Below are 26,444 nucleotides of genomic sequence, written 5' to 3'. Positions count from 1 at the left end.
ATAATGAGTCTGAGATAAGTCATAAGATAGTAAAATGAGATGTGAAAGCCCTATCGCGTTTGTATTAACAAAATAGTAGCTGCTGCTATTCCAAAGTAACAAACTCAGATCTAATTCACATTTTCTTATATAAACCCACCAGAAGTTGACTGTTTATTCCATAAGTCATACTAATTTAACTATTTGCTAACAGATTTTTTTAAAAAATATATCTTTATTGATTTCAGAGTGCGGAAGGGAGAGGGAGAGAGAGTTGAAATATCAGTGATGAGAGAGTCATTGATCGAGCCCACAACCCGGGCATGTGCCCTGACCAGGAATCGAACTACGATCTCCTAGATCCTAGTTTGATGCTCAACTGCTGAGCCACGCCAGGTCAGGCACTAACAGATTTTTATGTGTAGGCTAAAAGTTGGATAGTATGCTTTAGTTTCTTGGGATCATATTTTAATGAGTATATGAACCCGTTGGCCTTTTGCTCTCTTCTGAGCTTGTTGTTAAATCCTGATATCCTTGGCACACATACTATTGAGTCAGTGTCATCTGAGATTACATAGTGAACTTCTGTAATACATTCATAGAGAATACAGCAGGCCTTGCCGGGTAGCTCAGCTAGTTGGTTAGAGCATGGTCCCAGCATGCCAAGGTTGTTGGTTCAATTTCTGGTCAGGGCACATACAAGAATCACTGAAAGTGCTCGCGATTCCACCAAAGATAGCTTTGCTTAAGATTTATAGCTGTAAGTAGAACAGTGCCAGGAGGTCAGAAAATGAACACAGAGTTTGACTGGTATTAGAGATTCAGTTTCCTGCAGGGCATACTTTAAAGCCAGGTGGGCTTTTGTTTCAAATGGCATAGGGACACATAGCAGCTGTGTGGCATTTTTTCATTTTAGTTGCTGAGATTTTCATAAGCACTTGGTTCATAGAAAATTCATTTCTTACAAAACAATAAAGGCAGCATTTTGTACAGCGACTCACATTGGGGCCACCAGAGAAGTGCAAAGGACAGTGTGGGGGGTGGGAGGGGCCATCACTCTTGTGCCCAAGGCCCTCTGTGTGGCATTTTTGATTATTCACTGGCAGTAAAAAACAAGAGAACCAGCTGATTCCTGAGTATTTCCTGAAAATCAGTTTGGTTTTCAAGACGAAAATAAGTATGTTGGATTTTTCACATATCTCCTTGCCCTTGCCTTGAGTATTCCAAATCTGCCTTCCTGTAGTCTTAAAATAAAGAAGTTATTTTAACTAAGGGGAAAAAAAAAGATTTATAACTTCGTAAGTGAAATATATGCATGTGCTTACGCCTATTACATCTTTCAATGCTACGTCTAGGTATATCTGATTAGTCTTAAGTTCTGTGTAACCTTGAAACGGACGGTACTCAGGTTTAAAGTTTAGTGCTTCCTTATACATTTACTTTACACATATAGGCAGTTTACACTTAGAAAGTAATTGGAAGTCCTTTTTTTTAAAGATGATTGTGTGGTCTCAAAAACAATAAAGCTGAAGAAAAGATTTAATACATTACACACTTAAAAAATCACTTCTGTAATGAATTAAAGAACAACAACAAGCATTGTTGGAGCTGCTCCCATTCCTTACTTAGGTCTAAGATGTATTTCATCGAGGAAGACACCCTGGTTTTTATGTTTGGCTGATATCCTGTTACTTTTTTAGGCCTCTTTGCACCTCCACGTGCCTTCAGTGCAATTTGACGAGCTGCTTCCCAGTAAACACTCCCACCCACTTGACTCAAATCAGACTTCAGATGTCCTCAGGTACAGCTGTTTTACCATTACGGTTTCTCCACTGTAGCTGTGAATGAATATAGTGTTGATCCTTACGTATTTTTCTCTGTTTGGACAGTAGTTTACGGTTGCATACCCTTGGGTCTCTAGATGAATATTATTCAGAATGAGTGCTTGTTCTAACGTGTAATCTACTTTTGAGAGTAATTTTTATGGAAATTAGTTCTCTTTAATCTCCCCGAGGACTCACTATTCCTTACCTTCCACTTTTTAAGTGACTTTGAATCTTAGATGCCATAATTGGAAAATGCTCCCAAAATCTACAGTGTAAGTATTAAATAAGTACACAACTTAAACAGTTTGTTTGCTTTCCAGGTTTGTTTTGGAACAGTACAATGCACTCTCCTGGCTAACCTGCGACCCTGCGATCCAGGACAGACGCTCCTGTCTCCCAATCCATTTTGTGGTGCTGAATCAGTTATATAACTTTATCATGAATATGCTGTGATCTTCATTCGATGGAACTGTGCAAGGAAAGAGCAAGGAAAAAAGACATTCACTGCAGGATTAAGTTACAGTTATCTTCTCAGTGGAAGTCATTTGTGATGGGGTCTAATTCTTATTACTTCAACAAATATTTGTTTTGACTTGGGGGGAGGGGCTATAACCCTGCTATTTTTCATTTACTATACTGAACTCTTTAGGATGATGACTGATCATACAAAACATATTATAACATTTTTGTAGCAAAATTAACTTTTTTTTCCAGTCACAGTATTTGTGAAAAGTAATGAGCCATAGTACCCAGTCATGTTAAATGAATATTAAAAGCATGGAGAGGAAACGAGGAACAATGAATTTCAACATATGGTTTCAGAACATCAAGATGTTCTTGTATTGGAGTATAGTATCTAGTATTCAAAATGCCTGCATCTCTTATTTATTGTAAGTTTTTAAATGTATAAATTGTCTTATATTTCTTAACCTCTTTTATAAAAATTTTCCTAGAAGGTTTATACTGCCTTCTTGCTTTAAAGCAATTGGTCTAAAATATATGTAATCGTCTTAATTAAAAACTTGCAGTAGGGTTGCTTTTAGAGTATTATTTTTTTGTAAGGGGTGGGTGGGACAGTAAATTTGTATTGTCTCGATGTACAGTTCAGTGGGAATAGAGGGGTAATGCCCATACCAGTGTGTGTGGAGGGCTTACAGCTAAGCTGTAGTTGCAGAGAACATGTACAGTAATGAAGCTCACTGTGTTTGTAAATGGAAAGGTACCAGGTCTCACAGCATTTTATATATCACACCTTTACAGAATAACATGATGGCAATATACAAGTGATATTGTTAAGTGGTTTAACTTAGAATAAAATGAGAATTCTTCAGTTATATTTTGTACTATGGTTTAGGGCTATGACTAATATTTCAGGCCATTTCCAGTGGAAAAAACCTAGTTTTACAAGAAAAACATTTGCTACTGAATGCTTAGACTAATTTTGGTGTTTAATGTTACATGCTTAAATTTTTTTTCAGTTTTAACAGTGGCACATCTAGGCATGGGGATATTATTAATTATGAAAATTATCTTCAGGATCTCTGCTATAAGGTTGAAATTTAGCTCAGCTCTAGGCATTTTACAAATTATTTTAAGAGCAGTCACTCTTGATTGTTTGACTTTTTATTTTAAAGATGGGGAGTGTGTGTGAGAGTATGCATACGTATGGGTGTGTGTGTGCAATCAGACTGTGGTGTAAATAGATTCTCAGTGAATTCTGGTATTCAGACTCTACTTCACTAGTTAAAAACCATTTTCTAAACTTAACCTGTTTGTTTCCCCTTTGCCTTTTTATTTATTTAATTTTCTTGGTTTGGAGATAACAGTCCCAAACACCAGAGTCTGTACTTTTCTATAACACAGTTCAGATTAAGGCAGGACATATGCCAAGGAGGTTCTCACCTCCCTAAAGAAGGGACTTGAATTTTAGGGACTTTAATTCACCCCTTCCTTCCATACAGCTTTCCCCCTTCTCCTTTGCACATGCCAAGATAACTGCTTCTATGCAGCTTTACCCCTTGAAAAATCCTTTCTACAGTGCTGCTCACAGGAGTCCAAGTTAGCCTCCTCCCTGTGTTGCTGACTTGAATTCACAGTCGCCAAGTCTACCTATCTTTCTTGGAAATAGTCTAGCAAAATTCCAGATTTGTTCACTAATTCTCTACAAGGATAAAATCAATTGTATTTACAAAGCAGTAATTCGGTATGTTTTATTTTATTTTTTACTGAAACATGTTTTGTAAATACTATGTGTTTAGCTTAAATATCACTTTCTTATGAACAATATAACCTTCAAATTGTGTATATTAAAACATTAACAAATCTTTTTTTCTATAAAGAAAACAATTGGTGACAAAGATTTATCAATCATTTCTTCAAAATTATGCAAGCCCAGTGGTCAGCATATTTTGAAATTAAAATTTAAAGATCACATCTCTGCGTTCATGTTTAAATTATGCTAACACACTAAGGATTATGTTGGCATGTTTTATTCTGTACTTTAAAAAAAACTTGTCTGAGATTTGAAGGAAAAGATGCTTATTTGGAATTTCTATAAAAAGAGTATCCTTTTTTATATGCTTAGAACAATAGTGACTTTTAAAAATAAAAGCTATATTCTCAGTTGTTTAAAATTACTAGCCTTTAGTAACCACACCTCAGTTTGAAAATAGATTTTTTAAAAATGATTCCCTGGCAGTTTCTTTTGTATGGAGCCATAAGGAATGAACCCAGCATACAATTCCTTTATATGGGAATCAGGGAGTAGTTCCTAAAGATACAGGATTTACTGGTAAGATTTTTTTTCCTTCCTTTCATATATAAGTTCACACTCAAATAGAAAATTATTAAATAGCCATTAGAAAAGGTCAGGAGACTTATTTCAGAAAAAAAAAAAAAAAAAAAGCCTTTATGCAGGATGATGGATCTGAATTACTAATGTACTGTGAAAGACAAGTGTGGGTAGTTTTGTTTTGTTTAATAGGTAAGCAAAATAATATGCTTTATACCAGCTGATCACCAACACCTCGACTTCTTTGTTACAGTGCTAATATCTGTTTTTTTTGTGTGCGGTTATCCATTACAAAGGGTGGAAGTTCAGTATTTTGGCATTTAAAAAGATTACGTACATAATGTCTGCTTCCAGCCAGTGAGAAACATCTAGCCATACCTTTCTTATGCAAGCCATTCAGTTATCAGGACTGTGAATTAACACTGTATGAATAAATTTCTGTACACCTTATTGTTTGGCCAGAAGGCCACCAAGTGTACTTATATGTAATCCTTAAATTTTAAAGTAGTTGTAATTTTTAATCTTTCTAAACTTTTCTTAAACCACTAAAATTAAGCTCTTACTACTTAGTCAACTATCCTCAGCTGTATTCGTCCTCAGTTGTCAGTATGGCACAGATTACTGTATTAAAATATTCTCCTTTCGTCTTCATATTTGCCTTCTGAGGTAATTTTTTTAACTTAATGTGTTACTATGAAGATTTGCAGATCTTTAATCAAGCACTATGTTAATACTGTAATATCAAAATACTATGTTGCATTATTTAAAATGTTCAAATTGAATACATTAAAAGGAAGTTTTTAAATGCTGTTGCATCATATAATTTGCCTCTCATCCACTGGCATTGCATATCAGCCTATTAGTACATTTAATGTGCATGAGTGATGTTTCGGTCTAGGGTACCTCTTAAGATTTTAGTTGGTCTAAATTAAGGAGAAATGCTTTTGACATTCATTTTTTGTCCCACCCTCCAAATCAGCTGGAAATCTTAACCTTTAGGGGTTTTCTTGATGTTTTAATGGGCCCAGAACTGTGGTTAAATTTATATATATGTTTTCTTTTTTGTGGAGTATTAATTTAAAAACTGGATTTGGGACCTAAAATACTCCTCAGGTTGATGTATTCATAAAGTTTTAAAATAGCTTTAGTTTTGAAAGTAAACTGGATTTGTGGACCTTAGAGTTACTGAATTTAAACTACAAATTGTAACATCATTACTGGACATGTGTCAGCATCAACTCAGAACAGCTCGGTCACTTTATGAGGGGCGTTTTAAAGGTGTTCCGCAGTGACCCTTCACGTGGTCCAACTGCTTTTCTTAAACGTGACAAAACAATAAGGAACAAACACTATTGCTGCCGGCGCTGGGCTGTACAGATTGTGACTGAGGGAGTGAAAAGGTTTATACTTTTTAAAAAAACACAAAAAAACAAAACTTCAAATGGAATAAATTATTCATGAAGCCTTCATTGTGGTGTCTCATTCTGTTGAAAATATTTCCATCTTATGTTTGTGTAAAAGTTAGTAGCCGTATTATTTTTGTATTATTTATAAATGGAAAGGAGCAGCCTAAAAACTGATTAATGGACTTTTAACTTCTCCATCTTGAGTATTTTATTTAAAAAAAATATTTTAGTCATATGTCAGTGTTTAATATATAGAAAAATTGTTTATGCACATACATACTAATTCCTTTTAGACCGATCAGTTTGATACCAGTTTTCTAGTCTAAACAAGTTACCTTCAAATACTTAAAGCATAGCTCTGTCCAATTTTTTTAATCACGTTTTTGAAACATAAAAGTGTTCAGATATGAACAATCCATTAAAAATAGCTCTGTTCATTTTGTATAAGCAGCCGTTTTAAATATGTTTTGTCCAACTTAAGCTAAGGACAAACTCCAAAGCTGGTCATTTTAAAATAGTTTCTGCCAGCAGAATTTTTAAAGTAGTCCTTTAAAAGGACGTGTATGTTGGAACTTACAAGTTTTTTTTAAACTATAGCCTTACACCCGGCTGACTATGCAGATCAAGACTTTTTACTCTTCACTTGCTCAACTACATACAACCCTCCTTTACTGTTGGTAGTTTCCAGTATTGAAAACCATGCCCTTAAAAGTCCTGTTGAGCGGCTTACTGAGGAAACTGAGCTTCCAAAAGCGAAACCAAGTGCTTGCTTGCCCTCTGCATGAGGCCTCGATAGTGTTCTCCTAGCCTTTGTGGCTGCTGCTTGCCCTGAAGCCGAGTGCCACCAGTCAGGCCTTCCTGATCTGTTCCCGGCCCGCCTCCCCTCCCACAAGCCTCCAAATGGGTCTCCGGCCTTCTCCGCCGATTCGGTACTGAGCTCTTTGAAGACCCCGCAGTTACTCTTGCTTTGAGGGCTCCCCTAACTTCCACTTACACCCTTGCTTCAGATCGGTCTCCTTCCTAACGAGCTCTGTGAACCTCAAAGCAAATTGCAAAAGCTGCTTTGAAATTTGTAAAATAGGAATTGTGAGGAATGATTAATAAAATACCTCTGTGCTCTGAAAGAGTCAAATCCAAAGTGGACTAAGGCTCGCAAGAGAAAGAAATAGGCCATGGCAACCACAAGGACTTTTTAAGTATGCTGCCAGCAAGAGCCAAGATGAGATACAAAGAGCAAAAGTATTTCGTACTGAAGCCCTGTCTCCCTCTGTCCCAGCCTACCCCCAGTTAAAAGAAAGAAGCTCAAAGGGTCTTCAGGATCTAAAATACGCCTAGGATGGCCCAGCCGCGTGGCTCAGTTGGTTGAGCGTCATCCCAAGCACTGAAACGTTGCCAATTTGATTCCTGGTCAGGGCACGTGCCTGCGTTGCGGGTTTGATCCCCAGTCAGGGAGTGTACAGAGCAACTGATCCAGGTTTTAAATTTTATTTTATCTTTATTGATTTCAGAGAGAGGAAGGGAGAGGGAGAGACAGAAACACCAATGATGACAGAGTCATTGATCGGCTGCCTGCTGCACACCCCCTGCTCCGGATTGAGCCCGAAACCCGGGCATGTGCCCTGACCGGGAATCAAACCGGGATCTCCTGGATCCTAGGTCGATGATCAACTGCTGAGCCACACCTGGCCAGGCTCCCAGTTTTTATAGTTTTAAAAAGTTACACCCTAGCCCTGGTTTGTGTGGCTCAGTTGGCCGAGTTTCATCCCATGGACCAAAAGGTTGCTGGTTCGATTTCCGGTCAGGGCACACGCAGGGTTGTGGGCTCAGTTCCCATTAAGGGTATGAGAGGCAGCTGATCAATGTTTCTCTCTACCTCTCCTTTTCTCTCTCTCAAATCAATAAAAACATACATAAAAAAGTTACATCCTAGAAACTACTAACAAAGTGACTTGACTTTATGAATAAAATCATTAGAAACCAGCAGTTTCACTAAAGCACTATTTGTTCAATAAACTAATTTATCTCCTCTTCATTAGTTATGATACAAAGCCTTTGACCCTGCTCCCTCAGTCTCCTAAGAAACCTCCTGATGAACATAATGAGTTCAATAGGCCCTCTAAAGTGATGGACAATGCGGTACAGATACCAGAAGAAACAGCTGAAATCAGTTACACTTTATTTTGACATTACTCATAACTGATTATGGAAATACACACCCAACAGGGTATTTGATGAGGTTTCATGGTATTATGCTTAAAGCATTAATTCAACAAACCAATATTAAGTGCTGTACTATGTCAAGGGCAAAGAAAAAAATACAGTTCTTGCCCTCTAAGTACTTACTTTCTGGTGGGTGAGAGTCAAATTCTAACGATTACAGTGTGATATGTGAAAAACTATGATGGAAGGAAAGCAAAGGGAGGCTTGGGAGCATGGAAGAGGGATACTTGAATCTAGTGAAGAGACAGGTGGTTTGTCAGGGAAAGATTTCTTAGCGAGAGAACACTCCGACTTAAAGGATACGTACGAGTTTTACTGCATAAAGAGGAGAAAAGGCATCCAGACAGAAGGAACCGGAGGGGAGGAGACCCATGAACAGCGTGAAGGATCTGGGAAGCGAGCAGCTGAAAAGAACTGAAATGGAGGCACCAGAGTGGGACACGGCCAGAGCCCAGGCTAGAGAGTCAGAAACCAGACCATGAAAAACTGTCTTTTGGGTACCACCTTGAGGAAAATCAACACCGTCCCCAAACAGGGAAGTGTTTTAGTAGTTGGGGTAATGTTTTATTGAATTTATTGGGGTGACACTGGTTAATAAAACAGTTGGGGTGATTTCTTAATTGGTTGCAAATCATAACCAAAAAGGCTTGATTGGCAGAGGCTATGTCAACCTGGAGGGGGGCCTCCAGTGCTGTCCTATAGAACCGTGGCTGCTGCACCCTGTGCTCTTCAACATTTACCATCAAATTAACGAAGGTACGATGGTCTGTTAAGCCAAAGCAGGTAGCCAGTGTAAGAGGGGTCCCAAACATCTCGACAGGCTGAAACAATGGGAGAAGTCTTACAAGATAAAAGAGGCGCACTACGGAGGACAATTAATTACAAAGAGCTATATGTTGAGAAAACTGGAGCTAGATGTCTCAGGAGATCCTTTTACTTTTGAAATTCTGTGATTCTATTTCCAAAGCACACTGGTCCTCCTTCAAATACCTCAGTCTTCTAACTTCTTGACATCCATTTGCTCAGCAATAATCTACATAAAAGCACCTAGTATTCCTGAAACATGGTAGGTAGTATCTTTTTTCTTTTTGTTTCTTTCTTCCCCCAGTCTGAAAAATAGTTGAAGTAGAGGAGTAAATCAAAGCCAGTCAGAGGAGAAGGTTTACTTCATCCAGGAAGGACTCTTCCCTTTCGACTTTAAAGTATAGGAACCACGCTACATGTTTAATCAAATCTAAGACACCAGCCATTGTAAGGCGTCATCATTTTATGTACCACTAAAAATAAAAAATGCTGCCTAGTACAATTTAACACTATTGATTTTAAGACATCCCAATTTTAGAGATGTTTAAATGTGAAAAAAGTCATCACAGAATTGATGAAATATATTTTTTTGTGAACATAAATGGTAACGAACCTCAGTGCAACATTGGTCTTAAAAAGGGGTATTTCCTTAAACGTTATAATCACAAAAGGGTAAACCATAATTATATATGATACTCCACTGATAAAAGTTTTGTGGTTCACAGGCAACTAAGTGTTTGGGCTAATTCATAGCAATATTTGGCAGTCTAGAAGTTCCTGAGTCCGCCTCATTAAACATGTGAGTTGCGAAGTCTTTATACATTGATTGTCGTATAGTTAGGTAATCGACTTCAGAGGGAGCTGCTCTAAGACTCAGAAGTCCATGAGTAAGTCTTTTTCACTAGGGTGTCTGCGTCTCTATGTGATTATCAAAATGATTTCATTGGCAAATATTACAATGTAGGTGTGAAAGGCTTGCTGGCTATGTGGATGGACGGGGAGAGGCTGGCGTCTAGGATGGATGGCTTCCAGGTTTCTGGCTTGAGCCACTCTGGGTGGCGGTGATGCTCACTCAGGGAACGATGGGAAGAGAAGGGACCCGGGGACCAGCGTCAGCACTCACCACGTTACTCTCCAGCTGGCTTTTTCAGTCTAGACATGATGTGCCGCTCCCCGCTCATCAAGATGGATCTGCGATTGGTTTCTCCATTGATGGTTTCAGGATCATAAACAAAGAGAGTAGAGGAGATCTTAAAAATCAGTTCACATCCACTGTCTCCTCTGTTCATCTCCCAAATCAGTGCTTGAATTCCCTTCATACTCTTCCTGTGAAATAACCAAGGAGATTAAATTGCTCAACCTCTCTCAATCTCAATGTCTACAAGTTTAAAACGGAGAATATTACCCACCTCAGAGAATTAAATCAGGTCAGAGATACAAAGCACTAGTGCCTAGCATGTGTTCTAGCCAGTGTTCAATAAGTCCTTCCTATCAGCTTAAAAATAACATTGTACAGCTGTGAAATCAGTGTGTGCGCAGTAACCAGCAAGTTAAAGTAGAATAGAATACATAACATGTAGCGTGTGTATTATTTCATAAGATGCCTGTTTCCATTTAACCTCCGGGTATATGTGCAGATGCGTGTGCTGAGGCACAGTGTGAAATGCATTACCGGGCACAGGTGGAAAAAAGTCTGAGAAACGCTGCAACACACGTTAGTTCTTTGCTTCCTCTGCGGATTTTCCATGTTGAAGGCAGATCTTATTTCTAAAGAGATCATCCCTCTGTCAAGGCCTCGGGAGCTATAAAGTATGAAGTACTGTCTGTCAAGTATTTTTGTTTACGGCTCCTAGCACAATATTTTGTAAACAGGAGGTGCTAACTACAGTAGGGCTGAACCACGTACTAGAAACAGTATGAAGAAATAAAGCGAGAAGTGGTTCTTAATCTCTCCGGCGGCCAGTCTCCTCTGAGCAGTTGTTGGCAGTTCCGGGCGCTCTCTCCAGAAGGCGCGCGGGACACGCGCAATTCCCGCCGATGCCCGCGTTCCCGAAACGCCGCCCCGCGCGCTGTGGGGATCTGTGGACCCCGAGGCAAGGACCCTGACATGACGATGTCTCACTTCTGACTGTGTGTGGGGTCGAGCGCGCAGGGAGGCTCGGCGGGAGATGACTTTCTAAATTCTCCAAATCCTAGGCTTCTCGAGCTGCGGCGCAGGGAGGGCGCGGGCCAAGACGGTAAGAAGGGTACGGTCGGCTCGGTAAAGGACAGCGGGGACACCTTTAACCCCTCTCCTGCCCGCGGTAAGTCGCTCCAGCGCAGCGCACCCCCGCGAGGAGGAAACTGCTGCTAGAAAGGGCTCACTGACCCGCCTGGGAGCCTGGGCTGCGAGTCCCGGGCGCTTCTGAGGTGAAACTGGGCGGAGCAGGCCCGGCAGGAAGGGGCGGGGCCGCGCACGCGCGCCGCGGCCTCCGCGCCGGCCGCCCCGGGTTTCTTCCCGCAGCCGCTCTTCCTCTCAGTCCAGTACGGTGGCCGACGGGAGCCAGACGCCGGGGATGAATGAAGGTGCTGGGCGCAGGTTGAAACAGTCCCCTCCGCTTCCCGCTCTCCTCAGTCCGGGTTCTGCCTTTGTGGGGAGCCCATATCCGGCCCCCATCGCACCGCCGGCCCGACTGGTCCCGGCGTCAGGCTTCTGGGTGCCCGGGGCGACTCAGGGCACCGCTGGGCTCGGGGACTCCAGACGATCGCCTATAGGCCCCATTTCGGACCGCGCGCTCGATTTCCACCGCGTCCCGCTTCTGCGACGCGGAATCCGGGTGGGGTCCCGGGAGGCTGGAGGGTAGGTCTTAGGTACGAAGCTCCCGCCTCTCAGGCCTCTGCGCGGTCCCTGGACCCCGCCGGCTGCCCGCGCGCTGTTCTCAGCCGCGGGGACTGGTTGGCTCTCGTCGCACCAGGGGCGAGACCTGTGGGCGCGCAGGGCATCTCAGCTCCATCACCCCGCCCCCGTTAAAAGGCCAGCTCCTCTTGCTGCAAAGCAAAGCAGCGTTTCTGCCCACGACTGTTACCCATGATGGTATCCCCACCTCCCCCTTTTTTTCTTGTCTCTGGTTACTCCTGAGGACAGAGAAGTGCCCAAGTGGGACCTACCTGCCCCCCGTAGCTAATGGCACCCCCACAGCTGCTTTCCCCCAGGGAACATGGGATAGTGTTGAGGCCTCCAGAGTTCTGAATCTGACACTGCTTTTGGCTACTGAGGCGACTTACCAAGGCCGACTCCTGGAGGGTGGAAAGAAGCCTAACATTCTTTAATACGTCGGGTAGGCATGTGAAGAGGAGCGTTCTTAACTGTCCCATTCATTTGTTTTTATTTTGTGTGTGGCACTCATAGGACAGGTGTAAAGGAGAAAGCCTTGGACTGGGATTTAGGAGATGAGGATTCTGCCTTGGCCGTTGCCACCAACTAGTAATATTACTGTGGGCTTGTTATTTAATCTCTCTGCTTCATATCCCTTCTTTGCAAAATAAGAGTATTACAATAGGAAATCCCTAAGGCTAGAGGGAGACATGAATACACTGTTTTCTTTCTCATTTTCCAGGTGGCAATGGAAACATAGGGAGCCTTTAATTGTGCCAGGAACCCATTGTTAACATAGGGGCCTATTAAAGACAGACCACAGTTTTCAGGGTATTTAAAAAAGAGGGGTGTTCATTCATGTGGGTTTCACTCCTACTGTCTTTTTTTTTTTTTTTTTTTTTAATCATTAGGATCAACAGTGATCATGACTGAGTGTTCAAGCCTTCAGTTTGTCAGCCCTTTTGCTTTTGAGGCCATGCAGAAGGTGGATGTTGTTCGTTTGGCATCTTTAAGTGATCCCGAGTTGAGGCTTCTCCTGCCCTGCTTGGTGAGGATGGCACTTTGTGCTCCTGCTGACCAGAGCCAAAGCTGGGCCCAGGATAAAAAACTCATCCTTCGCCTTCTCTCTGGAGTGGAAGCTGTCAACTCCATTGTTGCACTGTTGTCCGTGGACTTTCATGCCTTGGAACAGGATGCCAGCAAAGAACAGCAGCTGAGGTAATGTACGATACGCGGATTGGGATTTACTTGGATTTGCCAAAGAAGGAGGAATCAAATATTTCTTGGAGCTTTTTGGGCTTTTGGTTGGATGCACTCCCCAAAGAGAAGATTGAGAGTCCAAACCTTGGAGAGCATTTTACTTAGTTTTTTCTCTTTATAGTTAAAATTCGTTTGAATTCCGTATTATAAAATGTTGTGTGAAGTTTGGCTATGTATACACTATCATATTCAGGCTAAACAGATGAGGCCAGTTACTGTCGGTGGGAACTGGGTAGAGTAAGTTCCCCTAGAGTAGAAGGATTTATTGGAATCACTTGGGAGGTTTTTTAAGTTTACAAGGATTCCCCACAATTCTGGGCAGAGGTTTTGTTCGTCCCTGCCCACTGTTGTTAGTGGAAGTGGGTGTTAACTATCACTTGTGATGGAGACTACATCAGTTGTGAGTTCCTGGAACAGACAGATAAACTAAATAGTAATTCATACGTCCTTTTGTAGGTTATTTCAATAAAGGACAACTTTTTTGCTATTATTTCTCAGCCACTGTTCTCATACTTGTTTTACATGTTTGTACTTTTTTAGGCATAAACTTGGAGGAGGCACAGGAGAGAGCATCCTGGTATCACAGCTTCAGCGTGGACTGACATTAGAGTTTGAACACAGTGACTCACCTCGTCGATTGCGTCTTGTGCTTAGTGAACTGCTGGCAATTATGAACAAGGTACATTTATTTTAATCACAGCTCAAAAGATGCATGATTTGATGTCTACATATAGAAGATAGAAACAGAGGCACGAAGGCAGGCAGGATGAATCCTTTTCTGCACATATTTCCATCGGTTATGTGTATTCCTTTCGAAGGTTTGAAAGATTAAATGCTTGCCATAAAGGCTTTCCTTCTCTTGTTACAGTTTTCTCTCACGTATGCCTATTCCATATGCTCTAGCATGAGAATTTTTTTCTGTGTGGAGTTCATACAGTGGCTTCTTGATAGATAAGGTTACCCAATTTGATAATACTTTTATAGGATACGATTTCCCCCATAAAATGTTGTGACGTATAACTGAAAAATGTGCACAGTTCCCTCAGACACTGAGTATTAATTACCTCTTATATAACAGCGAGTAGGGAATGTCAGAGCTGAATTGGATGTAGGGCCATTGGCTAGCCTCACTCACTAGGTGACTGAATTGCTTCTGTACTGGAATGAAGGCTGTTCAGCTTCTCATGTCAGCAAAATGGTAGATTATTTTAGGTTATGGACCTTTGGGTAATTATGATTAATTGAAACTCGGAATTTTAAGTTTGTGAATGTCAGGGGTCTATCATACAAAGAACTAAATTGGATCTTCGTATTAAGATGACTTAATAAGATAAGGCCCAGAGTTTTGGAGGAAGAGTTATTGTTAGAATTTCAAGGTCAGTTAATTTATAATAAATAAAGTTTAGCTTTATAAATTGTGGAGAAAAAACTTAAATTCTGTTTCCAAAGAAAATACTTGGTAAGAGGTGGAGGGCTCATCAGTTTTAGATAGTTTTTAAGATATGTTACAAATCTTTAAAAAAAAGTTTCTTTTTATTCTACTCTTTTCTACTATACTGAAAGTCTTTAATTTCGACCAATATTTTTCCTACATCTTTACCTCAATACCTCACCTGATGGCTCCAGTTAAATAAGTGACCTTTCTCTTATTGGAGGCTTCTAATTTTGTAGTTCAGCACTTTTTAGCATATGGGAAATGTGGAAATGAGACTATTGTAGGAAATTTTCTAAAAAGTTAGTAGGCACTTTTGCTTACCTAAATTTTTATTCTTTGTCTTTCTCACAGTTCATTTGGAATTGAAAATGAATTTTTATTTGTTATACTGTTTAAGTTTACAGTTTTTTTGCTTTTTTAGCTACACCTTGTGTAGGTAGCATTTCCAGTTCATTTTTTTGGTTTGTCTTTTCTTTAATTTGAGATGTCTCCAAATATTTATATAGACATGAATTATAGAGATGCATACTGCCATGTCTGAATAATTAATGTGACTGCTAATTGGTTAAATTGGTTCAAATTTATGGAAAACTGCATATTCTGGTGCAGGATATTAATGGTATATTAAGAGACATGGTGTGTAAGCTGAACAAATAATTACAAAAATAATATGAGATTTAATTAATTACCTAAAATTAATACAGTTTATCTTTTTAAAAAATTTTTATTTAAGGTATCTGATTCCGGTGGAGAATTTTTTTTCAAGTCATCTGAGCTATTTGAGAGTCCAGTCTATTTGGAGGAAGCTGCAGATGTACTTTGTATTTTACAAGCAGGTACTGTAAAGCATGCTAAGATACATTTCGGATATAGTTTTTTGTTAAATGATACTGTATAACTTCTAAACCTGGAAAGTACCTTAAAAAGTTAAGTCAAGCCCAGTGGCATGGCTCAGAAGTTGAACACCAACCTATGAATCAGGAAATCGCAGTTCGATTCCTGGTCAGGGCACATGCCCAGGTTGCGGCTCAATCCCCAGTTGGGGGCATGTAGGAGGCAGGCGACCAATGACTCTCTCATGATTGATGTTCTGTCTCTCTCCCTCTCCCCTCCTCTCTCTAAAATCAATAAAAACATATCCTTGGGTGAGAATTAAAAAAAAAAAGACAAATAGTAGGGCAAGTAAGTAAATTATATTCCACAGTATGAAATGTTATACAGCTATTAAAATAATGTATTTGAAGAAATTTAATGATTTTGGAAAATGTTTACAATATGTTAAACTGAAAAAAAGCAGAGGGCAAAATGGTGCGTAGAATATAATCCCAGTTTTGTTAAAAGTTAAAACAATACCCATGGGGGGATTAAAATAAAATATTTCAGATTATTAACTTGGAGTGATGGGATTAGAGCTGGTTTTTTAATAGGTATGCATGATCAGACTTAAAGATAGAGAATGGAAGGGCATGGTGACTGCACCTGTAATCCCAGCTCCCAAGGAGGCTGAGGCCAGCGGATCATGGGCCTCTGGGACTTTGGAACTATGGCTCTGTGTAGAGTGGTTGTCCACACTGGACCTGGCACCAGCATGGGGCTCCAGAAGGAGTCTGGGGATTCCAGATTGTCTAAGGAGCAGGGGACCCTGCCTAGGCTGAACACGGAGCACGTCAAACTCCCTGTGCTGGGCGGTGGTGGGACTGCACCTGCAAGCAATGCCAGAAGTGCCACCTGGGCATACAAGGTGTCCTTCCTTTTTCAGGATTTTATTTAAAAAAATTGTTATTTCCCCGGCATTATTTATGCACACAGTGGACCACCAGACTTCACCAGAGGGGTACTGTACATACTACTGTTAGAAAAAGATGACATAAAAAGGCAAAGAAGATTTTAATGAAAACAACTCTTTGACCAGCACTGCAGCAGTGGCGGTGTTCTATGTTGTGCTAACACAGTAGCCACTATCACATGTGGTTATGGGTTACTTGAAATGTGGCTAATGTGACTGCGGAACTGAGCTATTTTTAATTTAATTTAAATAATCACTTAAAGTTGGTGTTTGTCCTACTGGACAATTCAGCTCTAGGCTATGAAAAGGAAATGCCTTAATTTCATTGCTTTTAAATGACATCAGTGAAATGTCAGAAGACATTTACTGTAAATACAAGGAAATGTCCATTCTTTAGTAGTAACTTTGCCTTTGTTTTCTCATAGAGCTCCCTTCCCTGCTTCCTATAGTTGATGTAGCTGAAGCCTTGCTGCATGTTAGGAATGGTGCCTGGTTCTTGTGTCTGTTGGTGGCCAATGTTCCTGACAGTTTCAATGAAGGTAAATATAATTTTAAAATGGGATACAGAGGAGATTTAGTTGGGCAGGTAAGGACCTATTTTTGAGCTGAGAAGAAATATTTATGGTGTTTTGATACTTCTGTCCTTGAAAGTTTAGTGAGTACTAATTGTAGAAATATTAAGTTTAGAGATTTCAAAATTGTTTTGCAATTAACAATTTAAATACAGTGAGTATGTAGCAAAATTTTTTTTTGCCATTAGTCACCAGTGCTATAATGGGATGATAAACAATACCAAAGAACTAGAAGATAAAATCCATGCGCTCAGGAAGCTAAGGGGAGAGAAGACATATATATCTATGAAATAGCCAGAGAGCAGTCAGGGCCAGGTATATGTAATCAGAAATACCAGCAATCAGGCCTTTGTTTTTTACTTTATTGCTATCAGTTTGCAGAAAAGTATAGGGTGAAAATTGAGGAAAATCAAGTGAAATTTTCACGTCTATTTCAAAATACTAGTTATTGAAGATTATTGTTTGGGTGTGAGTGATATAAAAATAAAAACATTTATTGAGCAAGGTAATTTGCAAATTGGGAGCCAAGGAGAAAAAAATCACTATACCTGGGGGTCATAATTTCTGGCTTCATCACTTATTCTTTATGTGATTTCCATCAAGATACTTAACTTCTCATCTGTAAAATGGAAGTATTAATAATATTTCTCTTACGTTTCTAAGACACTTACTGAATATCACACAATACGTAAAAGCCCTTTGGAAGCTGTGTCCTTGCTGACTTTCTGTTTGCCTGTTCTAATAGTTACTGAGAAGGGTGTTGGTGTCTCCAGGCCTAATTGTTGATTTGTGGATTTCTCCTTCCAGTTTATCAGTGTTTACTTCATGTATTTTGAAGCTGTTAATGGGTCCATGTACATTTAAGATTGTTACATCTTTTTCATGAATTGAGCTTTTTTCTTTTTCTTTATGAAATGTCCACTGTCCCTGGTAATAGTCCTTTTAAAGTCTAATTTACCTGATATTAATACAGCTATATCAGCTTTCTTTCAATTAATATTTGTATGGTATAAATATAAATATATATGTATATATTTTAATCTGTCTGTGTCTTTATAGTTAAGGTGGATTTCCTGTATAAGGGTTTTTTTATAGACAGATGTGTCTTTTAAAAAGATATTCAGTGCCAGTTTCTTCCTTTTTAATTGGCATATTTAGATTATTTACATAGACTATTTAATGTAATCATTGTGGTGGTTAGATTTAAGTCTGTCATCTTGCTGTTTGTTTTCTATTTATTACCTTTTCCATGTTTCCCTTTGGATTGAAATTTTTTACAACTGCATTTTATCTCACTGCTATTTTATTAGCTATACTTCCTTGTTTCATTTTTTCCTTTGCATTTATTTATTTTTTTATGTTCATAGAGTTTACAGTACTCATCTTTAGCTTCTGGCAGTCTACTTTCAAATGATTTTACACCTTTTCACATATAACGTAATATACAGCTATTTATCCCTCCTGTCCTTTGTGCTGTTGTCATAGATTTTACTTCTACATGTGTTACAAACCTCAGAGTACAGTTTTACTACTTTTCCTTTAAACAATTACTTATATTTTAAACTCTTTAAAAACACAAGGGAAAAAAGCCTTTTTCTTTATCCACATTTACCATTTTTTGGTACTATTTGTTCCTTTGTGTAGCTCCACGTTTCCTTCTGGTACAATTTCCCTTTAGTCCGAAGAACTTTTTTAAAAACATGTTTTATAGTTCAGGTTTGCTCATAACAAATTTCCCCAGGGTTTTTTATATCTGAAAAACAAACAAACAAACACAAAACCACTCTTAATTTTGCCTTCATTTTTGAATGATATTTTCATTGAGTATAAAATTTCAGGCTGGCATTTTCTTTTAGCTCTTTCAAGATGCCATTCTATCCTCTGGTGATTTTTATCTCTGTTTCTCTGTACATGATGTTTCTTTTTGCCTCTGACTACTTTTATCTATTTTTTAAATTCTTCTGGCTACTTTTAAGATTTCCTCTTTATCACTGCTTTTCAGAAATTTGATTATGATGTGTCTGGGTATGACTTCTTTGTGTTTATTCTGCTTGGAGTTTATTGAGTTTCTGGGTTTATAGTTTTCATCACATTTGGAAAAATATATTTTTGTCTTTCATTCCCTTTCTCTTTTGGGGACTCTAATTATAAGTATGTTTGAGTACTTGATACTGTCCCACAGGTCAATGTGCATTTTTTAAGTCTCTTTTCACTCTTTGCTTTATTTTTCCCAGTTTTTTTTTGCTGTGCTTTCAAGTTTCCTAATTCTTTTCTCCTGTAGTGTCTAATCTGCATAAACGATTGATACTCAATGCTGAAAAAGTTTTTTCTAAATTCTTACTTACAAAGCTTAAAGTAATAGAGGCCACTCACGGTTCAGTTTGCAGGGGCCTGATCAAAAATGGGGAGCGGCAGGATGAAGAAAGCCTTGGAGGGAGGCGCAGGACCGACGCCCTGCGCTGCTTGTGTAAGATGAACCCTTCTCAGGCCCTCAAGGTCCGCGGCATGGTGGTAAGAGGCCTTATTTTTCTGAGACAAAAGGCTTTATATTAGGACCAGGAACTTTTCTCAAGATGTTTTTAGGACCTTGTAGGAAATTATAGTTACATATTGGATGTATTACCTTCCTCTCTGGGTTTTTATGTTTTGTGATACATTTTCTTCTAACCTTTAGAGGCTTTAGATTCTGAAGCACCTGGCCCTTTTCCTTATGATATGAGTTCAGTTTGTGTTCTTTGCTGTGTTAGGTGGAAGAATGTCACCTGCCAGGCCTTGGAGTAGCTTTGACATTGGATCATACAAAAAATGAAGTCAGTGAGGATGGAGTGACTGACTTGGTTTGCTTTGTCAGTGGTTTGCTTCTTGGAACAAATGCCAAAGTCCGGACTTGGTTTGGAACTTTTATCCGAAATGGACAGCAGGTGAGGGATAAATATCTGTGTAGGTTAAGGACCAGGATATTTTGGCAATTAGTAAAGGAGGAAGAAACACTGTTAGAATGATTATAGACCAGTGGTTCTCAAACTTCTTAGCCTCAGGAACCCTTCTAACATTTAAAAAAATCATTGAGAAAACCAAAGAGCTTTTGTTTATGTGCTTTTATCTATTGATATTTATCAGATGAGAAATGAAAATCGAAATAGTTGAAATAATTTATTTTTAAAAAATAGCAATCCTGTTAAGTGTGAACATAACACATTTTGAATGAAAAATAGCCGTATTTTCTAAAATAAGAAAAAACTTAATAACAGTGACAGTGTTTTACGTTTTTGCAAATCTCTTTAATGTCTGGCTTAATAAAGCCTTTGGAAAACTGCTCTGTACCCTTGTGAGAAAATAATAGTAAAAAAGGCCGATAATGTCTTAGCATTATTAAGGACATAGTTTTGACCTTCTGGTTTCCCTGAAAGCATTTGAGAATCTCCAGGGTCCTAGGTAAGACTCGTAAGAACTGCTGCATTAGGTCATTAAATAAGATTTGTATCCAAGTTCTGCTTTATTTCAGGCCCATTTGAGAACTAATTTTAAGCTTTGCTTTTTAAAAGGAAGTTAATATTTATTGTGTACCTTCTACTGGTTGGGCACCATGCTAAGCACCTGGTATGATCATCTTCTATGTAATTGTCCTTTGAGTGCAATAAATTTTCCTTATTTGAACTTAATGTTATTATTAAAGCAGGTTTATCATATTTTACTTGGAAACACTCTAAAAATAATAACTAACATTTGCCTAGTCCATTATAGTTTAGAAGTGCTTTCATGTGTATTATTTGTTTGTTCATTCATTCATCTGTTTCACAGATATTAAGTGCTTGCTGTATGTCAGGCACAGTGATAGGACTGCTGAGTGAGAGATGACTAAGACATTATCCCTGCCTGAAAAACTGTGGAGGTGATAGACTTACAAACTCCTAACTTAGAACAGCCCTGGGAGTTAAATATTGTTAATAAAATATTTATTTCCTTGTCATCAAGGAAATTGGGGTTCAGAGAGGTTAACTAATGTACCTAAAAGTACTTAATTAATAGCAGAGCTATTGTTTCAATTCAAGATCTTGTGTCTCCAAAATATGAGCACTTTGTACTATAGCACACATGACTCTAAAAGTACCATTTATATATTTTTACAGCTCAAATTGTAATTAATTTAATGTTTTCTATATAACCAATCCAAATTAGGGTAAGTAGAGTATTCTTGAAATGAGCCAGTGAGTTTTGAGTGTGCTCGATTGGTTAAAATGAGATTCTGCAGTTATGACAGCCTCCTTAAATGGGTCAATTTCAGGTGTTACCTGGGGAGCTTGGTTTGAGCTTCCTTTTGACTTACTACTTGCTCCATGCTTTCTTCTTTTTGTGGTTCATATTTCTTATAGAGAAAAAGAGAGACCAGTAGCTCTGTCCTTTGGCAGATGAGAAGGCAGCTTCTTCTGGAGCTGATGGGCATCCTTCCCACAGTAAGAAGCACCCGCATTGTGGCAGAAGCTGATGTGGAGATGGAGCCCAATGTGTCTGTGTATTCGGGGCTGAAAGAAGAGCATGTTGTGAAAGCCAGCGCACTCTTACGTCTGTACTGTGCTTTGATGGGCATCGCTGGACTCAAGTATTCAATAATTTGATATTTTACCTTTTTATCATTTTACTTTCTTGTTTCTAATCCCAAGGAAGTGAGTCAAAGGCCTTTTATTCTGAGGATTTGGGTTTTCTGTTGGGCTTATTTAGTGGGCTGGCCTATATCAACAATGAAGACCTATGGCAAAACATCCTTAGCTGGGCTGTATCTATCTATTTTGGTCTGATTGTAAATATAATTATGTAAATATGGGATGAGCCAAAGCAGTTTAAGAAACCTATGACTTCACCACAGCTTGACATGAGTATAATGAATGATCTGTGAGTGATTCTTTATGTAGCCCATGCAGCCAGTTGAAGTAAATATCTCCTGTGTTTCCTGTTACAGCTGAGATCATAAATTGATATGATGTGATTATTAAGCACAAGGTTTATCATTTAGTTAGTGCACTGTATCCTTTCAAATAATGTCCTCACCTGTCTCACACAGTCCTCACTTTGCACGTCTTTGATACATATGAATTGCACTTACCGCTGCTGAGTTAAATATTACCGCTCCTTCAACATCTAATGTATCAGTTACCCTGATACATTAACCACATAATTGTGTAAAGTACCAGCTTTGCCGAGAGCTCTTTAAGCCACAGATTACTGTAAATAACATGCACATCATGATCAGTGGCCAACTGCATCATTTCTTTTTTAAGTCTGTCAGCAATTGGTCACCGCACATCGATTACTTGGTTTATGAATAGACAGCAGAGTGGGTGGTTGTATTGTCTCCTTGTCTCTCAGTGATAAAAATAGATAACTGAAAGAGGGAAGTAGCCAATAAAGATGAGAGTGAAGCAAAGAAACAAAAAGTAGTAATGCTGGGAGACATTTGAACCAAATGTAAATAGATGATAAGTGACTTGTGAGAATGTTAACACACTGCCATTTGAGAGACCCTAGATGTGCAGCCAGTGAACTTGTCAACATAAATGAGTAAAGTCATTGTGACAAAAAGGAGATGACGACGTTTCAGAGGAGTTGATGCAGGTAGAAATCTTCACATGAAAGGAACTCTTGGACACTTCGTAATTGAAAGTTGGGATAAAGTGTTAGAAGCTGAATCAGACTTAGAAGGGGGTGTGGCAGTTCATGAAGGATTAGAAAAGACATTCACTCTGTGTTTTAAGTTGTACAATGAGAAGAAGGCAAAGGCTGTTAAAACTACTATTGATAGTTCTATTTTTTTATGAAGAAAACACTTTATTTCCCAGTGAGTCTAATATTTTCAGTTGTAGAGTGCTATATAAATATTAGTTTTACTATTTTTTTTTATTTCCTTATGCATTATAACTGACAGTTTTTAATGTTTTGACAAAAAAATTTAAAGGTCATGGAACAGGTGAAATTTCCCCATTGATTATTAAGATTGCCATGCATAGTTTCAGCTTATGTGGTTATTTTTATGCTTCTACACTGTCGTGCCCAGTAAGCACTGCTGTGTTTTTGTCTGAGGAAGAACACTGGTTGTAAACTCAACAGTTTTGCTTTAGACAACCTAAGATGTTAAAGATTTTATAAATAGTGAGGTGGTATTACAAAGCTTAAAATTTGTATCTGAATGGTTAAACTGTTGGGAAGTCCCTTTTTCTTTCTCTCTTCCTCAACTAAAAAAAGTAAAGCGTAATCATGTATTCCCTTTTTAGACCCACTGAGGAAGAAGGGGAACAATTGCTGCAGCTGATGACAAGCCGTCCTCCTGCTACCCCGGCTGGGGTTCGCTTTGTTTCACTTTCCTTTTGTATGCTGCTGGCCTTTTCTACACTTGTCAGGTACCTTAATATATAAATTGCTCTATTTTCTCAAGGTCTGCTTTTGTTTATTTATTTTTTAATTTAAAAAAATTTCAGTTACAGCTGACATTCAATATTGTATTAATTTCAGGTGTACTGCATAGCGCTTAGACATTTTTATAACTTACAAAGTGATCCCCCCAATAAGTCTTGCACCCACCTGACAGCATGCATAGTTATTACAATATTACTGACTATATTTCCTAAGCTGTACTTTACAATCCCAAAACTGTTTTGTAATTGCTAATTACAGAGAGGAAAGGAGAGGGAGAGAGAGAGCTAGAAACATCAATGATGAGAGAGTCACTGATCGAGCCCACAACCTGGGTATGTGCCCTGACCAGGAATCGAACCCCGATCGCCTGGATCCTAGGTCGATGCTCAACCCCTGATCCACGCCCGGCTGCGCACCTTTTTTTTTTTTTTTTAATGTTTTTATTGATTTCAGAAAGGAAGGGAGAGAGAAAAACATCAATGATGAGAGAGAATCATCAATTGGCTGCCTCCTGCATGCCCCCCCAACTGGGGACTGAGCCCGAACCTGGGCATGTGCCCTGACCGGGAATCGAACCGTGACCTCCTGGTTCATAGGTCAATGCTCAACCACTGAGTCACGCCGGCTGGGCCATTCACCTTTTTTTTACCCAGTCCCCCAGTCTACCCCCCATCTGGCAACCATCAGTTTGTTCTCTGCTCTGTGAGTCTGTTTCTGTCTTGCTTGTTCATTTATTTTGTTTATTAGATTCCACGTGTAAGTGGAATCACATGGTATTTGTCTTTGTCTGTCTGTCTAGTTCACTTAGCACAGTACTGTCTTTCTAACTTGCAAATGCAGTAACTAAGACTTTTGAGAGATTTTGACTCTTTACAATCTTGAAAAAAAGCACAGGCCCTCATCCTTCATCTCTACAACTTCTTCCTACCTCATTGGCAATGGCCAATTCAATACACTATTAATTTGAATTAATATTTCAAAATAGGGAAGGAAAAAATAATTTCTACCAAAAATAATTTCAGAGTGCTTTCTTAATTCTTATGCTATTATATCTGAGTTAAACTAGTGACATTCTGGTATGTTTTATATAGTACACCTGAACAGGAGCAGCTGATGGTAGTGTGGCTAAGTTGGATGATAAAAGAAGAAGCTTATTTTGAGAGGTAAGAGACTTTGTTTCAGTTAGCTGAGTAAGTTTTTCTTATCATCTGTTTGGAAATTCATATTTTGTTTTCTGTTTCAACAGTACTTCAGGTGTCTCTGCTTCTTTTGGGGAGATGTTATTATTGGTCGCTATGTACTTTCATAGCAACCAACTTAGTGCTATCATTGACTTGGTCTGTTCCACTTTGGGGATGAAGGTAATTGTCTTTTATCTTCTTTCTAAATAAGGTGTTTCTAAGCTGGGCATTTTCTTGTAGTGTAAAATAAATAGATTTTGATTTTGAAGTAATTTTAGTTTAATAGATTGAAATTTTATCAGGAGCGCTTAGGAAAAATTACATTACAAAAGCATTTATTTACCAGAATAATTGATGTTCAATGTAGAAAGCTCAGAAAGCACAGAAGAGAAGGGAAAGATAGAATTCCATTGTTCAGAGATACTATTGTTATATACTATTTACCAGAATGTTAACAATATACTATTGTTAACATTCTGGTGTCTGTTCTTTCTTTAAATTGACATATAGATTGGTCATTTTAAAGAACTTAGCAATACATCATGAGCATTTCCTCATATCAGATATTCTAATACAGTTCAAATTTCAGTGGCCCTATAGTAGTCCACCGTGTGGACCAATCATGACTTTCCTAATGGATCTTTTCTTATTTGCCATGTAAATTTTCCGATTTTGGAAAAATGCTTAGATAAAAACCTTATTTATGTAAATATATACACAGGTACTCACACATGTATATCTTCAAATGCTTTTTGGAATATTTCCTTAGGATAAAGTTTTTTGGAGGCAGTTACTAAGAGAGTATGATGATGTTAAGGTGTTATGAATACTCGAGTATTGCCAGATTATCTTCTGGAAAGATTGTAACAATCTCACTGTTTTCATTAGTGAGTGAGATTGCCTGTTTTCCTGTACTCTCACCATCACTGGCATTACCGAAATTTGATTGATAAAAAATAGTCTCACTTATTTTGCATTTCTTTGATTACTAGTGAAACTTTGGTTTTTATTATTGTCCTTATTTTTATAGTTTACAGTGGGTTTTTTTTGGTAATTTAAAAATTTATGTGTTTTGGCTGGTTTGTTTGTTTTGTGAAAGACTTATCAATGTATCAATTTTTCTCTAGGGATTTTTATGATTTGTTTTTTATTTTACTGATTCAAAAGGGCTCTTTATATATAAATGCTATGCCATTATGCCTTATATATCATATTTCATCAATTTCAAGACATATTTTACCCAGTATTGAATTGGGATGATTCATTTTACAATTGATGTGTAATGTGAATGTGGTCGTGTTCCCCCCCTTTTTTTCTTAAAAAGCTACTATTAAATCAGTGATGTATTTTATAATCCTTAGTATCTTCAAAAGTGGAGAAGTACATTATGTTTCAATTGATTTTTCCCAGTTGTTTTTGCCACATGGATATTAGTGTGTGTGTGTGTGTGTGTGTGTGTGTGTGTGTGTGTGTACAAATATGTAGCAGGTCCAATAATGTCAGATTGTTCAATGTCATTTTGTTATAACATTGATGAGATGCTGTAGGAACCTCTTGTTACTGTCAATTAGCCCATGGTCAAATTGGTTTAATTTTACAGTGGTTGGTAAAAGCAGGTTTACAGTTGTGAGTACATGAGACACAGAGTTTATTCTTGCATTATCATTAATTAATTAATTATTGTATTTTTTGTCTTCTTTGTAAACCTACTTTTGCCCACCCCTTTATGTCATTTCTCTTAAAGTTGCAGAACCTATCAACAACATTAAGTGAGGACTTACTACATGTATTCCCCAGAAAGGTAGCTGTCCCACCTCTCTTTTATTGAATAATCCACTTTTCCCACTGACTTGAAATGTCAGTAATAGTATTTATTAAGTACTTTTATATGTTGGTTCATTTTCTGAAGAAAAACGCACTTT

General features: G+C 38.5%; 2 protein-coding genes and 1 non-coding gene across 5 annotated transcripts in view; all 3 read left to right on the top strand.

Moving 5' to 3' along the window:
- MED13 (mediator complex subunit 13) overlaps positions 1–5,401 on the top strand; it is a 72,433-nt gene extending 67,032 nt beyond the window's left edge. For both annotated transcript variants that reach the window (XM_087826266.1, XM_087826265.1), the window contains exons 29-30: positions 1,680–1,780; positions 2,126–5,401. In XM_087826266.1, the coding sequence (XP_087682392.1) occupies positions 1,680–1,780; positions 2,126–2,258 (234 nt within the window). In that variant the 3' untranslated portion in view covers positions 2,259–5,401. The remainder of the gene's footprint in view (positions 1–1,679; positions 1,781–2,125) is intronic.
- Positions 5,402–12,321: 6,920 nt separating this feature from the next.
- The window catches only part of INTS2 (integrator complex subunit 2), a 29,631-nt gene continuing 15,508 nt past the window's right edge, over positions 12,322–26,444 (top strand). Inside the window, exons 1-12 of one of the 2 annotated variants that reach the window (XM_087826260.1) lie at positions 12,322–12,343; positions 12,792–13,098; positions 13,681–13,819; positions 15,309–15,411; positions 16,787–16,900; positions 19,314–19,444; positions 19,681–19,854; positions 21,307–21,533; positions 23,200–23,325; positions 24,433–24,504; positions 24,588–24,702; positions 26,267–26,323. In XM_087826260.1, coding sequence (XP_087682386.1) covers positions 12,806–13,098; positions 13,681–13,819; positions 15,309–15,411; positions 16,787–16,900; positions 19,314–19,444; positions 19,681–19,854; positions 21,307–21,533; positions 23,200–23,325; positions 24,433–24,504; positions 24,588–24,702; positions 26,267–26,323 — 1,551 coding nt within the window. In that variant the 5' untranslated portion in view covers positions 12,322–12,343; positions 12,792–12,805. Of the gene's footprint in view, positions 12,344–12,791; positions 13,099–13,680; positions 13,820–15,308; positions 15,412–16,786; positions 16,901–19,313; positions 19,445–19,680; positions 19,855–21,306; positions 21,534–23,199; positions 23,326–24,432; positions 24,505–24,587; positions 24,703–26,266; positions 26,324–26,444 lie in introns of those variants that run through there. The other variant, XM_087826261.1, reaches the window with a different exon arrangement.
- On the top strand, positions 16,040–16,331 carry LOC148091291 (signal recognition particle RNA). Its single transcript, XR_015715982.1, has one exon.

This window comes from Miniopterus natalensis, chromosome 17, assembly GCF_054644295.1.
Source record: "Miniopterus natalensis isolate mMinNat1 chromosome 17, mMinNat1.hap1, whole genome shotgun sequence".
NCBI classification, from domain to species: Eukaryota; Metazoa; Chordata; class Mammalia; order Chiroptera; family Miniopteridae; genus Miniopterus; species Miniopterus natalensis.
The sequence above is the reverse complement of the archived record's forward strand: the minus strand, read 5'-3'. Positions and strand labels throughout refer to the sequence as shown.